The sequence below is a fragment of the Cinclus cinclus genome, chromosome 13 (assembly GCF_963662255.1).
Source record: "Cinclus cinclus chromosome 13, bCinCin1.1, whole genome shotgun sequence".
NCBI classification, from domain to species: Eukaryota; Metazoa; Chordata; class Aves; order Passeriformes; family Cinclidae; genus Cinclus; species Cinclus cinclus.
The window spans coordinates 15010724-15033507 of record NC_085058.1 but is presented as its reverse complement, the minus strand read 5'-3'; the positions used below and the strand labels follow the sequence as shown (position 1 = coordinate 15033507).

General features: G+C 40.5%; 1 protein-coding gene across 1 annotated transcript in view; it reads left to right on the top strand.

Annotated features, from left to right (window-relative positions):
• The window catches only part of AGBL1 (AGBL carboxypeptidase 1), a 246363-nt gene that overhangs the window by 52234 nt on the left and 171345 nt on the right, over positions 1–22784 (top strand). Inside the window, exons 16-17 of the mRNA XM_062501147.1 lie at positions 5377–5521; positions 9058–9211. Of these exons, the coding sequence (XP_062357131.1) occupies positions 5377–5521; positions 9058–9211 (299 nt within the window). The remainder of the gene's footprint in view (positions 1–5376; positions 5522–9057; positions 9212–22784) is intronic.

Here is a 22784-nt window from a genome sequence, read left to right as displayed (position 1 = left end):
ATGTTTTCTACCTCAAGAGCTCACATGTGTGGTGCAGTGGCTTCCCTTTACATGCCTGTAATGTCTAACTTCTCTGAGCATGGGCAGACTTTTAATGCTGGATACCATTGCAGTTGCTTCCCATATCATTAACAAGGCTGCTATTGTGCAGTGATTAAACAGCAGCTGACTTCCAAGATTAAGCCATGATTGTGCAATTAAGCCTGTAATCAGATTCTTGTTCAGAATATATGAGAGAATTGTTTTATTGATTTGGAATATTCTGTGTTTTCTAGCTGTACATAGAATTATATGTCAACATAATCATCCAGGATAAGTATTTGTTGTCTCTCATTTATTGTGTGTTCCTGGTTCTCACATATTTTTGTATACACCAGAATGTGCATGCATGCACATAAATATATTTTTACCCCTACTGAAACGTCAATGTCTTTATTTCAGTGATTATAAAAGAGATTCTCAGTTATTGGAAGTTGTGGGGGGAGGAATGTGAAACTAGTGTGGTTGGGGCTGCTCAGGCTTTGTCTCAGAAGAGGAGGAGATGGGATGGCTACAGTGATATCACATTGCCAGTATTCTGGGGAAAGAGCTCCCTTCAGTTCCATTCACCCTGGTCACAGGTATCCTAAGGTGGGGCTGCATATTTTGAAGGCAACCTCATGCAATTATTTTTACCGGGAGTTATTAATAAATATGGGAAAAAAGTGATATACTTTGAAAAATACAGAGGAACTCGGGGATGCCTTTAATTGCTTTTGCAGCAGGGCCTTTACTCCTTCACTACTTTATACCTCTGGGCTGAAGGACAGGGGGAGGAAAAACTCGTTGGTGAGATGTCTGTGAGAGGCAGGTTGGCTGATCTTTGGCATTCATCTTCCCTGAGGATGGGGTAGTTCACTCATAAAGATGGATGTTGTGGCACAGCTGTGTCACTGTGTACCTTCCTCATATGTCTCACAAGATTTTTTGTGTTGTGGAGAATACTAGCAGAGCTCTTGTCAAAAAGTAGCTGAGTGACACTTGTGCTGTATTTTATTGCCTCTGTGAAGTGACAGGGTACACCCATGATAAACAGTTGCAGTTACAATAAGATCATCTAATTCTCTTGCTGTCTTGGAAGCTTTTATGCACTGAATAATATTCCTTTCTGGCAAATTATTTAAGGAACAATGGCAGCTGAGTGTTGAATTGGTGACAATGTGCTTGTGCCTTTGGTTTCATGGCTCATTCTAAGCATATTATCTAACCTCCAGCTTTTTCACACAGCCATCAGGTCAGAAGGTAATGAGGTACATGGAGTGTTTTCTTCTCACATCAGCACTGAAAACTTGGCTTTTTAGTGATCATAACAATGTCAGAACTAGGTCTTTTCAGCATCTTTACAGTCACATTAGATGAAATAAACATCATAATATTAGCAGGTCACTTTTCAGCTCTAATGATATCTATGAGAGGGTGAGACATCAGTCTCACTCTGAGAGCACCTGGCCTTTGCAGTATGACTGAACTCCTTAATGGCCCAATAGCTGGGGGAATATTCTACTTCAGATGGGATTCTGCCTGAAATATTGACAGCAAAAATACCTTACCACAGATTTGCCCTTCGGAAAGGAAGTTTTGTTGTGTATTCTGTACTTTCTGATATGGAAGACCCAAAAATAACAGCTATGTCCAGCAAATTGTTAAATACTGCTTTTTATGGTATGAACCACGGTCTTACTTTAGTATCTTGCACTTAATGGCCACACTTAGAGACATAAGGAGGTCTAGGCATGGAAAATGAGAACACCAAACTCCAGTATTTTCAACCCTCCAGTATTTTCGACCAAGGGAATACATCAACAGGTTAGGAGAGAGAAACATTTTCCTTTTCGTTTGAACTCTGTTTTGAAGTGGCCCAGAAGTCTGGTATATTGATACTTTCTTTGGCCACTTTTGTCTAAGCTGAAACTGCCATATTCCATCATCTAACAGTGCTTTTTACTACACTAAATGCTGCAGATAGGAAGTCTAAAGATCAGATGGCCAAGAGATATTGTTCCTGAATCACTTGGTGCTTTTGAATCCCTCAGTTACAACCCAGCTCTTTTCCTGCCTGCATCTTTGTCCAAATTGCTTCCTCTGTCTACGTGTGTTTCTCTACCTACAAAGGGTGGAAAATTAGTCACTTATCTGCCACCCAAAGAATGCAATAGATAAATGGGGAGACATGTTTTAATCAGATAGTGTTTGCAAAGATTTTTTTTAAGCTCAGAAAATTATCCTGCAGAGTAAAATATAAGTATTATGATGATTATTAATTAACTCTTCATCACTGCTTATGCTGCAAATATAACACTTGTGCATTTTTTTCAGAAGGAGAGAAGCAAGGAAAGTCAATTAACTACTACAAAGTGACTGAAAGGCACAGTAGATACAGCTTGCATGTTCATTGAGAAAACTACACTTTGGTCTCTTTTTTTTTTTTCTTTCCAATAGCCAGTTGTGTCGGCTTCTAGAAAGCATGGGAGACTTTCAACATGTTTTTGAAAGAGAAGACAAATAAGGTAGTGGGGACCAGATGTTGCCAGAGTATTTTATTCCTTTCCTTTTCCTTGCTTGTTACTTTAGGCTCCATGCTGGTAGGGTGTTGTGATGAAAAAGCAGTGAGGAACTAAAAAACATCAATCTGGTGGAGGAAAAAGGAAGCAATAGAGCTATTTTGGCTTGACAGCAGTAGGAGGAGAGGGAGGCACAGAGGAAAAATGTTATTTTTTTTTTTTTAGGTTTCTTTTAAAAATACTCAGAACTACTGCTTTGTAAGATGGATTGTGAGGAGACCAGATTATATACAGTAAAAGTACATGATCATTTACTCTGCTTACACACAGGGGCTTTTTCGTTTTAATGCAAGAGTGAAGAATATTGAAGCCTTCCAAAGCCACCTGTAAACTTCCTGTTACTGCCAGATAGCTTGCTATAGATTGAAACAGATGCCAAGAAGTGATTCAAAAGTCTGGAAATGTCTTTTCTGGGTGTGTAGTTAGGTGGAACAGCAGAGATGCTCAGAACAAGGCTGAAATGTGCTGCTGAGCAGTGCTGTGGGAGCTGTGCATCCCTGCCCTGGAGATTGTCTGAGCAGGCAGCAGTGAGGAGCACTGAACTACCAGTGTAGCATCAAGGTCAGAAGTGTCTCCCGCTGCAAAACACCTGGGTTAAAGTGGCCATTTTAGGTAGGAGAGGACACTTGGCTGCAGAATTGCGGACTACAGAGGGAGAATCTTTACTTTGGAGCGTTAGGGGCAGGTGGGAATAATGTCTATGTGAGGTATTTAAGCAGTGTCTGTCTGCAAAAATCTGCTTCTTCCCACACCTCTACTTAAAAATGGGAATTAGGAGGGGAGGGCTTGGAAGAATTCAGCACTTTTGTGACCACCCTTTATGAATAAGGTGATCTAACCTTCCAAATGACACTGAGTATAATAGAGGCCATGGAGAAGAGCATTTTTCTTCTGTACCATGCAGGAAATGGTTTGTAATTATCCTTCATTGTCAAAATTAACGGGCTGTATATTAAATGTCATTGTTCTGACTTCAAAAAAATACCAGACTTTAACCCTTGATCCAGTGAAACATATAAAAATGCTAAGTACATGTTTCTATATTTGTGGGTTTATTGGAGTTTTTTTTCTCTCTTTGAGTCTCTGTCCAGTATTAAGGTGCTTTATTTGCAAAGGAAATGTTGGGGTAAAGGGTTCAGTTGAGAATGAAATCATAGGCTTTTCAGGCTGCCAGTGTGACTCAGTGTTCCTGCACTATCTATTGATCCAGTTGGTATCACTCACCCCACATGTTCCTAACTATTGAATTCAAGTGAAAACCTAGCAGCATCGTATTGTCTCTCTCTTATGAAAAAGAGCTGATTATTTTGGAGAATTTGACAAGAATAATTATCTTTTCTCTCCACCCCTTTGAATAAAAATGAACGGCAGCAAAATAAAGTAGTATTGTAAAATTCAGGAGCTGAAATTGCATCTTTTGGTTGCCTCTTCTATTTTGCATTTTAATGCAACATTGATGATAACATTTGTCAAAGAAACCTCACAGTCCTTCAGAATCAGAAGGTTTGGCAACAGCATAATTGGTGCAATGTGGGAAAAATATTGTTTGAAATGTACTTATGGATGCAATTTGCTCTGAGGCTTCTCCCTAAAGTGTATGATTTGTCTCTTCATCTCTGCTGAAAGAAAACTTTGCTACTCAGCCTGAAGTCATCTCTTCATCAGAGTCAGTCCTCCTGCAAGAGATCAGGTCCTGACACTAGAGTGAGGAGCTTGTTAGATGACTTGGTAGTTTTACTGAAGGCAGTGTCAAAGACCTGTGTGCCCTCTTAGACCTTGTCAGTGTTGACCAGCCTCACCCAGAGCTCTGCTGTAGTGAGGCTTCAGCTCAGTCACTGCTGTGTCCCTGTTGCTGTGTCCCTGCTTTGCTGCACATCCTGATCTGGATCCTGGCCCATGACCTGACCTGCTGGTTGGACCCAGACCTGCCTCACCACCACAGTCTTGTCTGATGATCTGATTGAACCCCAGGCATGCCCTGATCAGGTGCTGTGAGAGATGACCCTGCCTTGAGAGTTCTCTGCTCTTCTGGCTTCCATGTCAAGCTCAGCTCCCCCTTTTTTTAGGGAGCAGCTAGTCCTCACTATTCCCTGAGAGGGGGAGGTTCAAGTCTTCAAAAAAGAGGAATACAAAGAAGAAATTTTGGGTAGGTCACAATTGGCAAATCTGTGTGAAGTCACTTCTCCTTCATGCCCAGTCTCTACCCAAAACCACACTCCTCCTCTTCCTACTCAGCGAAGTGCCTTTGTTGTTATCTGAAATATTTTATGTATGTACTATTTATTATATATTTTTATTCCTGAAATATCCCTTTTCTTCCTGTGGTGGAACTGAATAGTTGCTTTGGCAGGGTATTCATATTTTCTGCTTTTTGCAGAGTATTTTCTCATGGCATTGTTCAGGGCTGTGGAAAGGAACCTGCATCTCTGAGCAAGATAATGTGGATATCTGAAGAAATACAGCAATTTCAGCTGAATGCATAGTTTAAATATGTCTGGACTCTGCTATATGAGCTACTATTAGCTGACTGCTTCTTTATTTGCATCTTAACAAAACATTAATGGAGCATTAGGATGTTATTTTCCTAGCAGAGTGCTCCCATCCCTCAGCAGCACGTGACTGGCTGTGCCCACGTGCAGCTCTGTCTGCTAACTCTCTGCTGGGCTTTGTGTCCTCCTGTGTGGATGCTTCTGAGTGCTTGTTTTTCTCATGGCTGCTTCAAATGCACAGCTAGAAGTGAAAAGCATTTACTTTCCTCTTCTTTATCTTCTTCCAGAAACCACTACCACTGCAGTGCAGCTGCAGGAGGAGGTGTGAGGGGAAGGTTCTACTACACTCTCACCTTCAGCATCAAGTTCCCTCACACAGATGATGTCTGCTACCTGGCCTACCACTACCCCTACACCTACTCCACAATGATGGTAATACTGGCATATCCACCTAGATAAGACAATGGGCCTGGCAGGTTGGAGCTGCTTGGGTATGTGTAGATTTTGAGATTACACAGAGGATTGCTTCCACACCTCCTCATCCCTGGGAGTCTTCAGGGTCAGCTTGGATGGGGCTTTGAGCAACCTGGTCTAGGGGAAGGTGTCCCTGCACATGGCAAGGGGGTTGGAATGAGATTGTCCTGAAGGTCCCTTTCCACTGAAAGTATTCTGGGATCATGGATCGTGATGGTGTAATTACCTTGTTTATAGCTGGAGCTCCTGCCAGCTATAAAGCCCAGAATGCTGTAGAAGAGAAATTTATCTGTGGGATAAGCTTGAGCACAAACCATTAGTGCTTATATGAGCCATAATGCAGACCAAAGGTGTCTCCATTCACTTATGGGAGGGGGAGGAGGAGGATTCTCCTCCTGAAGGGCTGGCAAGCAGGGGGCTAAACCTAATGACAACTCAGATGTGATGCCTGATCCTCCTCTGACACAGGGTAACAGCCCAGCTTTCAGAGCTGCACCCAGCATTACCAGGCTGCTGGACCTCATCTGATACTTTACAAGCTCTTTCCTCAGTGTCGGCTGGAGTGTCAGTAGCAATTTGTGACACTCCCACCAGTGCTGTCAGTACAGAAGCTAAAAGAAAACAACTCCAAAGCATAAATTTTATTATTGAGTTGTACCTTTTTTTTTTTTCTTTCTTTTTTTGCTGGGCACGGCTTTGTTTTCCACAACCTTTTCTGTGGAAAGGGGTGGATGATAAGGGAATTTTCTTGGGAAATGGATCCAGTGTGCTTCCTCTATAATTGATGAAGGGGAGATAGGATGAAAGAAGTGAAATGAATAGTTCTGGGAGAATCTTTGCTTTGATGCTAAAGATGAGAACGATGTTACTGCAGATGAAACCACACAATTTCAGTAGATAAGTTTCTCTTCCTTCTCACCTCAATTTCCCTTACCAACACATTTTGTTTTGGGCGATACTTGTTGGTGTGGGTTGGTGGAGTTGGAGGTCCCTGTGTTTTTTACAGTGATATCAGTTTGCCATAACCAGATATTGGAGGCTGTGCTTCCCAGGGGACATTGTCCTCCCCCAGGACTTGCTGTGCTGCCCAGCATGCCAGCAGAGTTAGGCTTAGATGGGTTCCCACTCAAGAAAGCCTCTTGTCAACTGTTTTGCATCCCATTATAGACATTCAGAGAAACTGCTTCCAATCTGGAAGAAGGCCAGTCCAATCTTCAGTCCAAAGCATGTCTGTCAGCTCACTTTTTATCAGTATCTCACCAGTTACTTCTAAAGTTCTGGGGGGAAGAGTGTATGCTCCAGTGGTGGGGTTTGACCTTTAGCCCTGAAGGCACAAATATCTGCAGTCTGCAGGGTAAAAACTGCATGCAGTACTGAAGAATTGGTTGGACTTATTCACCACCATACATTTCACATAAATGTAATACCTCATAATTATTTTACTGTTATTGATTTCTGTCTTCTGCTGGCACAAAGCAAGAGAGATTTGGGGGGTTTGTGTGCTCTGGGAATCACTGAATATCTCACCTGCTCCTGAATGAATAGAATAGAGATGAAACTGATGTTATTCCTAGGCTTGCAGGTTCAGGTCTTTAGGTATTTCACCGTCTCTTCAAATAAAATGCTCATTGAAGTTAAAGGGAATTTTGCCCCAGGAAAAGTTCAAATTAACTCAGACACAATAAGCACCATAAAGTTTGGTAAATGGGAATTATGGGTGGAAAAGGTTGATACATTGTCATGTCCAGCTCTAGCTGGACACTGCTAATAATTCTTAAAGGCTTCTCTGCTTGGGCTAGTTGAAAATGTAAAGTGATGCACTATACACGTTTCCATTTTACTTTTATACTTCTATTTCCACAGTAAATAAACAAAATCAGGTTTGTTCATCAGTAGAATGCATTTAAAAGCATTTGTCCACTGGTGAAGTGTGTTGGTTTTGCATATAAATTATAAATTAAAAGTGATTGAACCCAAGGGCTCGATTAAAGATGTAGTGCTTTGGGGAAGAAGATAAACTTGTATATGGAGTTAGTAATTTGAAAATGTTTTTAAATATCATATATATTTAATGGTTATAGGCATATTTGCAGGAAATATTGCAGAATCTTATTTGAACTGGATGCACTCTGCAGTTCATTACTTCTTGTCCATTAGTAATTACATTTCTTTTATGAACAGTAATTTATCTATTTTTATATCGCAGTATTAATTGTTTTGATATCTCGCTGAAATCTCTGTGGTAGCTATACCAAATTAAGTTTCACTGGGTACCAGGAACATAAGTAAATGATGATACTGAGTTCACTGTATCTGTGTGAGGTTGTTAAATGCATCTAATAATTGAATTTACTTTATAGTTCTGTATTTTAATTGTTTTATAGCATAGCTGGCTGTAAATTTCAGCTCTGTGTTTTTACATGGCTCTATTTGGATGCTAGGAAAGCAGTCTAAAACATGGAGAACTCCAAGGTTTGAATGTGGTGTCCCATCAATGTAGATTAAAATTTAACCCTGACTCATAGAGACAATCCATCACCCTGTGAGGGTCATTGAGTGAATATATGTGTTTTAGTTACTGTTAGGACAAGTGTGCTCAGTGCACCTATTCCTATCAACTGGGAGACAACTGGTGTGCCACAACACTCAGCAACACCCTGCAGTGGCATTGCTCACACTCCTCAGTTGCAATGCAAACAGAGAACTACACTTCATCTGGTGTGTGGGTGACAAGTGGCTCCATCTCTAATGAGGTGATCACAATTTGTTCCAAAAAGTCTTCCTTCTAAGCTGCCAGTTCTTTTTCTCAAATTTCTCAAGAAGCTGTTGGACTCTAGAATTGTTTAAAACTGTCATAAACTTTGGGGGTGGGGGGAAAATCTCCCTTTTAAAATAACTTTTTGGAAAGACACTCTTCAAATTTCCCACTACTGATTGTACAAAATGTTGTTTTGATATAAACTTTTTGGCTGCCTCTGTTATGGAGTTGTCACTGAGTTTCACTGGCATGTGCTTGACAGCTAAGCAATCAGTTCTGTAAATGTTCAAAAGTGGCGAGTTCTCACATTTCTACAAAACCATTATTAAAATATAAAGAGTAAATGCTTCTCTTTTGAATTTCATGTATGCATAGACATTTCATTATGCTAACGAAAGCACCTAGGAGCTGTTCAGGCAAAAAATCATAGAATAGTTTGGTTTGGAAGGGACATTTAAAGGTCATCTGGTCCAACGCCTCTGCAACAAAAAGGGACACCCTCAAGTAGATCATGATATAAAAATAAATATCCTGTGCAGCTTCAGTGAACTGGGATGCCTTGTGAATGGCTTGCGCATATTTGTGGGATGTAAAAGGTGGTGATGTTATCTGGCAGAAGAGAGGAACTGGGAAGTTAGCAAGATATGAAATTAGTATCAAGAATAATACACAGCTCCTGGAAAAAAAAATCAGGTTATAGAGTGTGAACTCCTTTATAAATCTGCTTCTTTTTCAGTCCCATCTTGATATCCTGGAACAAAATAGGAACCCTAAGAAGGTTTACTGGAGGCAGCAGACGCTCTGTCAGACTCTAGGAGGAAATCCATGCCCATTGCTCACAATCACTGCCATGCCTGAATCTAAAAATAGACATGACCTGGAGCAATTCTGTAAGTAGCCCAATGAAGTATTAAAAAAGATTCTGGTGAGTTGTGCTCATGTCAGCAGTGACAATAGCAACTTCTTTTGTGAATGTGCTGATTTTCTTGTCTTTCTCATTTTGGAAAAAAAAAAATAAATATGAGGAATAGCCAATTATGATGCTCTTTAAAAAATGCAGGTTTGCATGGTAGAGGGAGGAGAACTGATACCATTTCGTACTTCTAATTTCAATGATGTAAAGCATTTGAAAAGTTCAAAATAAAATATATAATAGAGCAAAAACCTGTGAAATAACTAATTCAACAAGATTTTCTTTTGCTATTTTGTGTCTATTAAAATTATTTCTGTATTTTGAAGTCTCAAATTTGAAAAAAAAATATCCCAAAATCAAGACAATTCATTCCCAGCTGGACTAGCAATTGAAGTGTTCTGGTAAAATTCCAGCTCCTCCAGTGTGCCCAGTAGATCCATCTGGACACAATATAGCTCTTTGTATTCTGTCTGAGACCATAGTGATGATGTACTGTTTAATAGTAAATATTGTAATTGCTGTTTTATATCTAGAGCTGGTTATTTTTCATTGTGAGAGCCAGAGATTTAGACCTTCAGTGGCCTTGATGAGCAAGATTAAGATGTGCATGTTTCTGTACCTCAACAGCAAGTGATAAGATTGATTATCATCACATTGGGTTAGCTTTGATTTTAGAGCCAAAATCATTAACCACTTATATGTAGGTTGATTTTTTTTTTTTTCTGAAATCAGGAACAAGGTATGCACTGAATTTTATCTCTTCAAACATAACACAAGTTGAGGCCTTTGAGACTTGTGAATATTTAAATGGTCTTAAGATCTTTTTGGATGTTAAATGAATAGTTTTCATTACTTCACTCAGAATCCCTTTGGATTCTTCTAGCCTAGTATCTATGGCATGAACCACAGCTCTTGTTGCTGACTTCTCCTTCTAAATTAAAGGGAGCTAAAATATGAGAGTTGGTGAAAGTTACTGCTATCTTTTTTGGTCCAGGTGTAGAGCAGAGTGACTGCAGCTATGCTGACATTACAGTGTAATCATCCACAGCTCATACCTTTTTAATGTAATAACTTGATTACAAATTCAGCTTTTACCCTGCATTAGCAAACTTGTATCATGAACATGCTTTTCTCGGATGAAATACTAAAGCAAAATAGCCAAGTACAGGTTACATGGGGAGTTTATGATGTGCATGCACATGCACAGCTTTAATTGTGGCTGCCCATGCCTGGCTTGAAGAGAGAATTCCAGCCATTAAGCTCTTTTTTTCCCCAAGATAATGATGATAGAGAAAACCAGTGGGTGGGAGTTGGGGAGGGGAAGGTTGATTATCTAAAGCAGCCTTCAGCACATGGCAGGTGATCACCTGCTATTTGCTGACACCTCATGGCAGAAGGTCTCAAGGACGCAGCTGGAAGTAGGTTGGAATATTATATTTGAGGACTGGAGCCTTCTGGAAGAGGCACACACGTGAACAAGATTTTCTGCCCAAGTGAGAAACCCTTTTCAATGGTGGTACAAAGCAAAAGCTTGAGCTAGTGTTTGGGTTTATCTAAGCAAGAGTTTGGAGTGAGTCAGTCACATGAGGAGTCAACATCCTAAACACTGGACTTTTGCTCTTTTGGCATAGCCATTTTCTGGAGCATTGTATGCTCAGAGTATATTAGACTGCTTTTTGCAGTGTTAGAAGAGAGCCTGGCAGATTTTCAAATGTTGTTAACCTGTCTGCAAAGATGAGGCTTGGCTTGCTTATTCAGCCCAGGTTTGCTGACAGGTTCATAAGCCATCTATGAATAATTTTGACAGATACTTTTTCTGAATGCTTCACACTGTTTAATATACTGCTCCTAGGTTCAAATCCCAATTATGTGGCCTAACTCCTCTTTATTTGCAATGGAAATAAATATGCCCTGCCTTGTGGTAGTACATGAAGCCAGTGGGAGCTTGTAGTTCTCCCTGAAATATGATGAAATCCTGTGCCACTAAACCCTTCCTCTGAAGCCTTGCACTACAATAAGATTGCAGATTTCTTACATCCATCCATGAGTCCATGGAACTCAATCAAAACAGAACATGTAGAAACCCCAGTTGTCCAACTGAATAATAAGTTTTCTGGGGGTAAAGACATTGTCAAGGTAACACAGTTTCACTCAAGTTTTCAAGACTGTAAAAGTAAACACCCCTATTCTTAAGTGATGAAAATATTTATTGTTTTATCAAGTGGAAGAACAACAAGGAAACACACCATGTTTTATGCTGTGGGGATGCCTGTAGGCAAATCTGAATAATCATGTATGTGCTTATTTTGTTTGAGTAGCTTGGATAATTATGGCTTTTGGGGATGCACTTAGTCTAATTTGTGCTGCTTTGTGTGGCTTTGATCAGCAGTTACTTCTCAGTTTCCTCATTTTGTATGACATACCCATCTTTCTGTGAAGCGTTTTGGCTGATGGAAGACCTGTATGTCAGTGTTTTCCATGCTGAAAACATAACTCAAGAGCAGCAACTTAGAGCTGTATATGAAGAGACCAAAGGGTGGAGGATTTCCCTGCAATAAAACCCATGTCTTTGTGCAGTCTCCACGCATGGGTATTCCAGCTTAAGAAGGAATGTGGCGCTCCAGCACTGAGAATTTGGCATGTGGATAATGAATAAAAATGGACGGCCCTTTTTTTTTCCTTCTGGTTCAGGCCAGTCGTTTTCATGAGCAATAGTAATTTTGATTTCTTATTAAATTTATGTTGCCTTTGTTACGTGTGTTAATCTGTACCTTGAGAGTTTCTTTTCAGCAAAGCCAGTGGCACAAATCTCACTGGGACTTTGTAGCTCCTGCACATGATCATACTTAAATAATCTAAATCTTTCCTAAGTATAGACACATGGGTATAAGGAAACATCACAATTAAAGAGGCATTGGGTGGGTGAGGAGTACTGGGAAAACATCAGGGTCAGCCTGGTACGAGTGCAGTGGGAAGGAGTTATTTTGTATTGGAAGTGCCCAGGGAGAATGAGTGCATGGCCTCTTCTGTGTCAGCTGTGCTTTATTTCCCTTCCTCAACTCTTTCAGATTGCTCTTGCCAGGCTTTTGATTAATGTGGTCCCAGGTTAAATTTGTCTGAGTTAAATTTATTAACGTGCACCTTGTTAATAGGAAGCACAAGCCATGCTGAAGGGAAGAAAAATGGGCTACTTCTGTTTTTCATTATGCCTTGTTTGTGTGAGGCTTTGATATTCACTTTAGGCTCCTTTCTCCTTCCTCTATATCTGCCCTTTATATTATGGTCGTGTACTGAATAATTTTTATTAAATGTTAAATTCTGAAACTGATAAGAAGACAGAAAGAAGTAAGCTGGGAACTCTTGGGCTCTCTGCACTTTCATTTATGCCACCACTCAGGTACAATCAGCACAAGTTCCACTAAAATTTGATCCATGTCTGTGGGTACCTGGGACTGCTCAGTAGTCCTTGCTGCACTTTGCAGCTCCATAGACTCGAACAAATGGAAACTGAGAGGGTCTCTCTTGTTTTTTTGTGGTTGCTCTTTAACTTTAAACTTGCCCTTCCTGCCATCAGATGAAGACGACTCAGCATCCACCTAGTACAGAAGTCTTTAACGGCCATTCTTACTGCAGTGTCCTCCATGGTCTTATGATAAAGGTAAAATCATTCTGTGTGTGGATGACTTTATTTCTGGCTATGTTAGGTCTGCTGATGAGAGTTAAAGGGACTTTTGAAGGGAGGGCAGTTCCCAGCATCTTTCAGAGCATTCTCAAATGAATGCAGAAACAAGGAGAATTATAAAGCTTCCAAATCTTGTTGCCAACTCCTCACTTGATGAATTAATAGGTGTTTGCAGAGCTCTGATTTTCTTCAGTTTGCCACACACACAGAGCCCAGTGAAGGCAGTGTTAGCAGCATGTATGTGTACTCAGTAATAGTTTGCAAACTCTTAATTCACAGTATTATTTATGCATGTGTGCAGTGTGTAACTCCACTAAACTCCCTGGCAGACAGCTGAGTAGACCCTGCAAGCAGTAGGATACTGTTGTGACAGAGCAAATGGACAGATTAACTCTTCAGAGAAGTGTAAAGAAAATATCTAAACACTGATGCACAGGCAGTGATAAAATTGTCTTCTCATTAAGAAAGTAAAGGACACTGATATGCTAATGTTGCTAATGTTAACAGAGTGGTGGAATTAAAGCCACCAAAAGCAAAATGATTGGTCAGAAAAGAGCAGAGTACACTCTAGGCTGCCATGTGAGCATTTTTTTCAGGAGGTGTTTCCTGGCTGTACCCTGGGTTGGGGTGTATTTGCTCTCACCTTTAGTTGGAGAAGGGAAGGGGCAGGACACCTCTGAGATGTGATGTAGTGTAGGTGTCATTCTGGTTAGTGCTAACACAGAGTAATGATAATGGCTCAGTCCCAAAGGAATTGCACAACTCTCTTCATGGTTGATTGTACTGTTGTCATCCCTATTAATAACAGTGATTATTCAGTTGTTATGTGTATTCCAGAGTCAAAACACCTAATGAGTATCCTTGTAGCTGAGGGTAGCATTATAGGTCTGAATTTTATGATTTAAAGTTAACCCAAATTGTCCCAGATTCTTAGCAGCAGAGGTGAGGGAAATCAAACAAAAATGACACTAGGAAATGGATTTACATCTGTAATACCTGTCACTTTGAGTTACTCTTCTGTCATCATGTCCTCTTTATGCATGGCTGAGGAAACCATTATGTATATTGTCAAAAAAAAAAAAAAGATAATGACACCTGCTTATCTTAAATGTAGTCTCCTGGGGATTTGAAGCACATTTTTTGTCTAGGCATGTTTCGGAAGAAGGATAGGGTAATGTTTTCAGGATAGATATGGTAGGATGCTCATACCATTGAATTGGCAGATGCTCCTGGAGCTGGAATGAGGGATAAAGTGAGACAAACGAGGTGTCTTTACTTGGTCTCATCTTAAGCCTACAGAAGAAAAAAGACACAGTTGTTGGGAAAAACTATTCTAACATTTCTCAATTTGCTTGTGTAAGCTACTTAGATGGTTGTTTTGCAACTTTGATCTTTTCTTAGGAAGAAACAAGCCCTTTACCTTTAAATGTAAATTGCAGCAAAGAGCAATTCCTGAGCAAAGAACAGCAGAGGATGTGAATTGCAGGGGCCACTTATGCAGGATACTGGGAAATAATGATCATGTGGAAAATGTACACAGTTTAATTAAGCACATTGATTAAATCAATATGACTCAAACAGCTTAGTGCTCCAATCAGCTTAATCTCATTAAATGTAATTCAGGCCTCAATAATTGATTAATAATGCATGATAGTTTATGAATTATTGACTTCGAGTTATTATAACTGTGCCTGCTCCCCATGTGGCAACCAGTGTTGCATGTTAATTATGAAAGGCTCGAGCTCTCTTGAATAACTTTTTCAGACCTGGAGATGACACATCTCCTAGTGAAACAGGGATCAAATAGTTCAACACCTTATTGGAGTCAGCCCGCCCCAAAGGAAACTGCACTCCTTAAAGGAAGCTCTCATCTAATAATGTTGAAATAAGGAGGTAGAATGACCTGCTTTGATTGGTAATGATCGTTTCAGCAGGCAGAAGGGATGCCTGTAGCAATTCATCTGGAGTGCTAACCTGGCATTGTGCTGGCTGGAAGCAGCTCACACCAGCAAGCACATCTGCTCTTCACTGTTACTGCATGTGATCCTCCCTCCAGCACACGTGCAAACTGCACACCCACTGCTGATGGACCCTTAGGTCACAGATGTCTGCCAAGTGGGGGCCAATCCACCTCTCCAGAACTGCCTGGCTGCTGACTGGTTTCTGTGAAAGGTCTGATAGGCTTTTATAATGACGTTTCCACAAGAAGAAAGAGTTATAGGCTGCTATTGATGGTAATCTCAGGAGAGAAACCAAGAACTGAAGAAAGCCCCTGCTCCTGGGGTGGTCCCCCATTAGATGGCATTTCCACTGAATGGGAACAGAAGATGTTATTTCTGACAGACTATTTCTGTTGCTTTCCAAGTACTTAATGTGGACCAAATTGCAATCTTATGCAGAAAGTGTCCACCAGCATTAAATTTCCTTCAAGTATTCCATTTACAGACCTGTTCTGCTTTTTCCTTTCATCAGTTCTCTGTCTCTTCTCCTTATTTGTGATTATAGTTAAAAGTGAACAGATTTTACTGGGTATAGAAATTGATTGAGATGATTATAGAACACTAGAGAGAAACATTTTTTCTTTATCCTTGCATCTGCAATAATGAGATCTGTGTCTTTGTATTCTTTTGATTTGAAGATTTTCTCCTAATTTGCAGGGCTGCCAGGCAGAGGTGCTGATTTCTCTCTCACTTTGTACCAAACACTTTGTTTTTGGTGACAGGAAGAGTCAGCTGTTGTGAAAACTGTTATCCTGTTTTAATGCAGCAGTGAAGAAAGGCTGAATAAAATTGTCATGTGTTCTACAGTGCTAAATAATTACAGAATTGAGAATGTTTTTTTTTTCCACTTGAATAGACAGTTTCTCCAGCTTCTGAAGCCAAAGCAATGTGCTCCAGTTATGCAACACTGATGGTGTATGCTGAAATTTTTTCAAGATTGTCTTTCAAGTTCAAACATCTCTCCTACTTTTTCCTTCTGATATCTCAGTCACAACAGCATTGGCAGCTCCTTGCAAAAAGAGCAGACAAATTTCTGCAAAACTATGCTTCTGTTTGAATATCCAGCCTGCTGCCATAAAGATGGAAGCTGGTTGAATGGAATATGAAATTTGTGAGACACACACATGGTTGTCTGCAGGCTGAGGCCAGTATTTTTCATGATGTATTAAATGCTCTTTGCATTTGGAAATGGTGGTGGAGCCAACTGTGCCAGCACAGCTTTGACACTGTGGTCAGCCTTCTGTGTGCTTGGCAAAATGCATATTAATATATTGAATTCCAGTAGGCAGCAAGGAATGGACAGAAAACACTGAAAAAGGATGCTAAAACTGGGCTTTGAAGCATAGACAATCAGAGTGGTTTTAGCAAAGAGAGAAAATAAATATTACGGTAATCTCTCATTCTGTCCCACCCTCTGCCTAATGCAGCATGATGGCAGAATAAGCACTGTAAATGAGATTATTTGTAGTGTTCTTCATTCAGCTGCCATGTTCTGTACTTTTTGCAAATAAAATTCCTTCTGAAATTTGGATATTTTTTCCAAGCTCCCCTCTGCTTAGGGGGTAGAGCAGAAAATTCTGTAGCACTTTTTTCAGCACTTCTTCAGCTGCCTTTCCTCTTTTGATTTATAACAGTCTTATTTCTGCCCCAAGAGACTTATAACCTTTGCATGTCCTTTCTAGAGAAGAAATTGTCTGATTAAAGGCAGAATTGTCTGGAACATAAGGTATCAATATCTTCTTGGTTGGTGTGGTCTTGGGCTAGAACATCAGGAGTTGGACTTGATCCTTGTGGGTCACTTTCAACCCAAGATATTCTGTGATTCTCTCAGTAGTGCTTAAGGCTGGCAATGCTCCAAACTTCCAGAACTTAACAGCCTTTTCTGATACACTAATGAATTAAACATCTCAAAAATCTAAATTAGCATATCTTAGTCATAATTCTTTTATTTCTTGATTGGTTTGTCAAGTGCCTCTGAAGGGTCTTCTCACAAGAGTGTGGTACTATTTGTATTTTTGCTACAAGGCATTGAAAATTATCAATGAAACTGAAAGTGGTTGGGTTGTATGTATTTCTTATATTGCTTTGGAAATTTATAGGCAGCTGCTTGGAATGTGCCTGTCCTACACCACCCCAGGACCAGATCTCATTGCAGTGGACCTGCAAGTTCTATAGCTGTGCTAGGTTGCTCAAATTCCTGCCTTAGCAGAAGAGCAAAAAAAAAAAAAAAAATATCATCTTCTCTCTCTTTGGAGAGAGGTGGAAACGTTTTGTGAGAAGCCTGCAGGTGTTGTGTGGCCAATCTAGGTATTGAAATACAGCCCAGCAGAGCCCCCAGGCAGCTCTTGTTCCCTCAAATGGTGGACAAGCATTAAACTTTGGTTTCTATTATCACCTTCAAATTACGGTGTGGCAAAAAAAACCCCAAATCAGCATGTTTCTGTGACTGGCACATTTCCCATGCCTGGCCATAAATTCTAGTCACGTGCAGTCATGTGGGGCATGTGCTAGAAGGTCACTGTGGTACTGTGTAAATCAGTCAGAGAATCATTTGAATTGAGGTAAATCTCTCCTCACTGTGGCAAAGCTGGGCTGTGAGAGGGAGGACTTAATTTTAGGGTGAGATTGTGACTGGAGATTGAATATTGATAGGAACAATGTGCTTATGAAGGTGTGAAGAGTCAATGCTTTGTGCCTTAAGGTAAAAGCTAGGATCAGGAAGGGGTTCCTTCCTGTGGTCACAATATTGCCCAGTTGGCCACGTGTTGTATTGCACAGGGTGGTTGTTTTTCACAAGTCAGAAGGTCTGGAGCTCCTGCTGATGGATAAAATGGACTGTCTTGAAGGCAGTTGTTTTTTCCCCCTGAACTCCTGTGTTAAAACACTTGCTTCTGGTCAGTAGTGCTGAAGGTGTGGATGGTGGGGCAGTCTGGGGATCTCTCTTGCTCCTTGAATTAAAAGGTCAGTAGGAAGTTCCTTGTTTTCAGGCCTTCTGTAAGGTAAGAAATTGGCATTTTGTAACAGTAGAAATGTGACTAGTTGTTCTCCTTTCTGTTTGGTCATACCTCCTCATTGCTAACTGGTAGGGAAGCTGTGATCAGAGAGCTGGGAGCAGGACAGCTGGCAGGTTGGCCTTGTGGAAATCATCTGTGGCTGGAAATCCCAGGGAGTGTAGCACATGCACCAGCTGCTGTCAGACCCATACAGCCACTCCTGCCATCTCAGAGAGCAGTTTTGTTTCTCGTTCAATATTTTTTTCTTTTCTGTTCCAGAAAAGCTGTGCTGATATGCAGATTGAGGTAGATACACATTGCTTTCTGATGCCTGATGATCTTGTGGGAACAAACTATTTCGGATGGCAAGATTGGGCAGAGTTGGCAAAAAAGTGGGGTCTGCCACTCTTCTAGCAAACCATTGCTTTTAGTTTAGGAACTCAGCTCAGGGACAGTTTGTCAAGTCGTGCACACTTGTCAAGTTTGTGTTAAAGAACTGCTAGGCTGTGACAGAACCCAGAGTGTGCCCTGCTAACAGAGAACTCTGCTCCTCTGAGGTAAACTTTTCATGATCCTGCGACTCTTGAATTTCTCACTCTAACAATAGGCTTCAATTGCACAGGCAAACCCTTCCTCATCCCAGAGCTAACAGACTGTTGGGAAACAGTGTGGGTGGCGTTATAACTTTCATGTTGTTTTCACCTTTATCTTTCTAAACTAGGAACTTTCTTGGTGCTTTTAAATCTTGGCTGACTGGTTTGGAGAGACTGTCTACTGTGTCTGACTTGAAAATAGAAAAGTCATTCAGCTGGTACCTCAAGGCTTTAAAAACTTTCTCAGAAACAACCATCTAATTTCTGGATTTAATGTTCCAAGCTATGCATGTTTGTCTGATAAAGGCTGACCTAGCTAGTCATGCATTACAAATGCCTGGAGTTGTTTGGATTGTATGGAACAGCTTTAGTGCATGTTTGCCAGAGCTGCAAGCAGATAGTTTGTTCAGCTACTCTGCCCACATCCATGCGAGGGGCTCTACACAGTTGTGAAATGTAGCAAACACTATTTCTACGTGCTGATCTTAATCAAATGCTATTTCTATGCGCTGTTCCTAATATTAATCTATCCAAGAGCATTACTGAGTGAGGAGGCATATTTGCAGTACATGGTATGAGTTTGTTTTTCTCCTGGTTTTGTATCTGGAATTCTGAACACCTGCTATTTCTAATTCCCACCTGTAAGCTTATTTTGCTGGGAGGGTCTGTGCAGATTTCTGCCTGACCTGTTTAACTGGGTTTAATTTCTGTAATTGGAGAATGAGATCCATTCCTGCGTGACTGATGCAGCCAATCCTATCCCAGTAAAATAAGCTAGCAATATGTTGAAAGTAGTAGTTTGCAGATGCCAAAGGCTGATACTACTTGTTGTCTATAACTGACAGATTCTAGAAACAAGCATTTGTGATTAATGGGCTGCAATTATACAGAAATACTGAAGTGAAATGGGACTAAAAATACCCCATAATGATTTTTAAAAGGCCGTTCTGTTAATGAGAGGATTTGTCCATCTCTACATCAAAAAGAAACTTGTTAGCTCTCTGAGCTTGCCCACCTGTTTCTAATGCAGAAATAGAAATAAAAACCAAGAGGAGACAGCTGCTCTGCTCAGACTGCAAATGTGCTGATAAGATCAACGAGTTGATGAGTGACATGGTAGATACTGCAAAGTGCACCACTGTTCCCAGGCAGCTGAATGTGGACTTCTGTATCCTTTCAGGGCACTTACTATGTGGCTGTAACACTTGGAAAATTATATCTATCAAATGACCCATGTGCTTGGAATTTAATTTGCTCTGTCAATTGCAATTGTCGTGCTACTTAGCTGGGGGGGGTGGGGGGGATGGGAAGGGAATTTTCTTTGCCACTTGGCAATTCTTTTTTATAAGCTTTTACTCTTTTTTTTTTCCCATTGAATTTGTTTAGCAAACACTTTTGAAGGTATTTCTGGCTTAGCCTGGGTGCTTTGAACTAATGAGGTTAAATTAAATAGGTTGAAATTTTTATTAAAACGTGATGTGGGCAAAGGTGACAAGGAAATGAAGTCAGAATGGGGTTGGAGGTATGTCTTGGCCCACACATAAGGAAGGACTTGTGGACAACTTAGGGACTTTCTTTTTGTAAAATTGCATTATTTGAGAAAACCAAAGAGACCTACTACAGCACTCTATTTTATTTCCTCATTCCTCCCTTACCACCTTCATGTAATCTTTGGCTTTTTCCTCCCGTCTGAGAAATGACATGATAGTGGTGGACAAAGGAATACCATGGCACTCTGCAAATATCTGTGTGCTTGAAAATTTTGGGAAGGATAGGTGGGCTCCAGAATGAAAATGACAGCTGATCTTGATATAGGACAAATAACATGAGTGAGAGAGGGCTCTACTGATTATGTCTAAGTGTGCAATTCAATTCATTTTCATAGCTAATAAAAAGAGGAGGAAATAATTTGAAGTAATGGATTATGTAGAAAATCACTTCTAGGGTGAATGTGGATGGCACAGAATTCTTAGACTGGAGCTTGGGAAACAGCTGTTGAGCTTCCAGCTCTGACTGCTTTGTATTTTATCCTTGGGCAACTTACTTGATTTTTCTCTAAATCCTTACTTCATAACTCGGTACACTTGAAACATGTAATCTTTAGTCTATGAAGTGCTTCAAGAGAAGATGAGTGAGATGGAATTTATTATCCCTGGCATCAGAGTGACTTTGACAGGTCTCCCGGAGGATGTTTGGGTCCCATGGTGAACACCTAACAGAAGGATGTAACTAGTGATTGAAATAGAAATGAAGAAAATAGGTAGATGGATGGGAGGGCAGAAAGTCCTTAAATTCATTGCTCATCAGGCTGTGCCTGCTGGAAATAAAAATGCAGAGAGGCTTTCATTGTAAAAATGAGGCTGTAGTGGATAATGCAACGCAAGCTCTTTGGCTTATTTTTTTTTCTTTGTGCTTGTTGTGCTGGGGGAATTTCTGAAAAATTTCTGGAAAAAAATAATGGTTTTTTTAATAAGTATCTTCCTACCCCTATAGCCATGTGCAAAAGGTGCAGCCAGAGCTGAGGTAATTCTTTTCCTATCCTGAGTAGCAGTGGACAGTGTAGGCTGTAACAAGATTAGTGTCTGCAGTGTCTTGTCTGCTTTGTCACTTCACAGTGTTGCAGGTCACCCTCACACAACTTGGGAATTATTACTGTGTGAAGTAGGGAAGTGCATTTAGCAGAGCAGGCGTGGAAGGCTGTTTTTAAGCACAGTCCTGTAAATCCTGGCCTCTGGCAGCCCAAGCTGTTTAGCTGTGTTTTATGAATCAGGTCATGTCATGTCTTCCATAGCTTCCAGATGCCATGCTCCTTCTGTGACAGTTCTGTCAAGCATTTTGAAAGGGCACAAAAACAACAGCTAGAGGGTCACCATGAGGCACAACTCAGCTCATGGGAATTGAGCTTCAAAAAGAGCTGCTGGCCAGAGGCTGAAAAAGTAAGCAAGAGACAGATGAAGGGCTCAGGGCATGTCAGTGGCTGTTCTGTCCCCACTATCTCTGTTCTCCCCATTTTTAGCCATTGCTAACTATCAATGACCAGAAATGAGGGGCTTATAGTCTCTGTGCTGGCAAAGGTGATGGCCCTGCCAGCTATGTAGAATACCTGTCAATAGACTTGAAACAGCACTTCTGCTCATCCCTGGTGGCTTGTTCCTTAATTTTGTACCCTAGATCATACCCCTTTAATAAAAACAATCCTAGGATCCACCTTCTAGCTTACCAAAAGTCTCTCCCACCAGTTGGGACATCACAGACACCATGACCTTGTTTGCCAGCCTATCAAAATATAATGTGAAATTAGGCTCAGCCCTGATAAAATTGCTGTTTGCACAGAGGGTAGCCATATAACATACAGAGGGTATCCATTTGAGGCCATATAACCTGCCTCAAATGTAATTAAATAGGCAGAAATCAAGTAAAATATAACAAATTGAAACATGTTGGTAACACATGCAAACTCTAAAAATGAATTTGGACTATAAACAAGCAGTGAGGTGGAATGGTTGGTTTCTTCATCCATGAGGGGAACACCCTAAATAATACAGAGGAAAGAAATAATTCAAGGAGATCCTTTGATTTTAAGGGTCGATGGGAGTGTTAGGTGGCAGGTGAAGGTTATTTTTTGATGTAAGGCATTTTTATTAGCTGTATATTCTTGCAGTTAGAAAACATCAGTTAGAAGTCTCTTCATATTTTGAAAACAAGGTATTAACATAAGCTTTGTTAGATACAGCAGGAAGATAAATCATCTTTGCAATGCTTGCCATTAGCCTGTCACAACCATGATTTACAGGGATTTTCTTCTATATAAATAAGTGTTTCTTTTAAAAACACTCAGAGTTTACAGAGCAGGAGATGAAGAGGCAGTGAATGCTCTGGAATATAATGCTTTTGATCCGAGTGTTTCTTATGGCACATTGAGAGAGGAGCCCATGCTGTGGATTGTAGGGGCTGTACAGAGTGAATGAGCTATAATGGAAGGATTCTGGGGCAGTGTAGGCTGGAAAAGTTCAAAGTTCTGCTGGGGAAGTGTTGGGGTGAAAGTGCAGGAAGGCACTGGGATTGAGGAATCAGTATCAGCTTTATGAAGTCAGTCTGTGTACGACACATGAGAAATTCAAACTGATTAGGAGCTATCAATTGTGCTGTTAAATTGTTTGCCTAAAAGAACCTTTGGAGAATACTTTTAAAATAAATTTAATTTCACTTAGGACACTGAGAAGAACTAAAAATTCTCCTGTGTGAAAGCTCCCACTTTTGCAGGGATACATGGAGTGAAGAG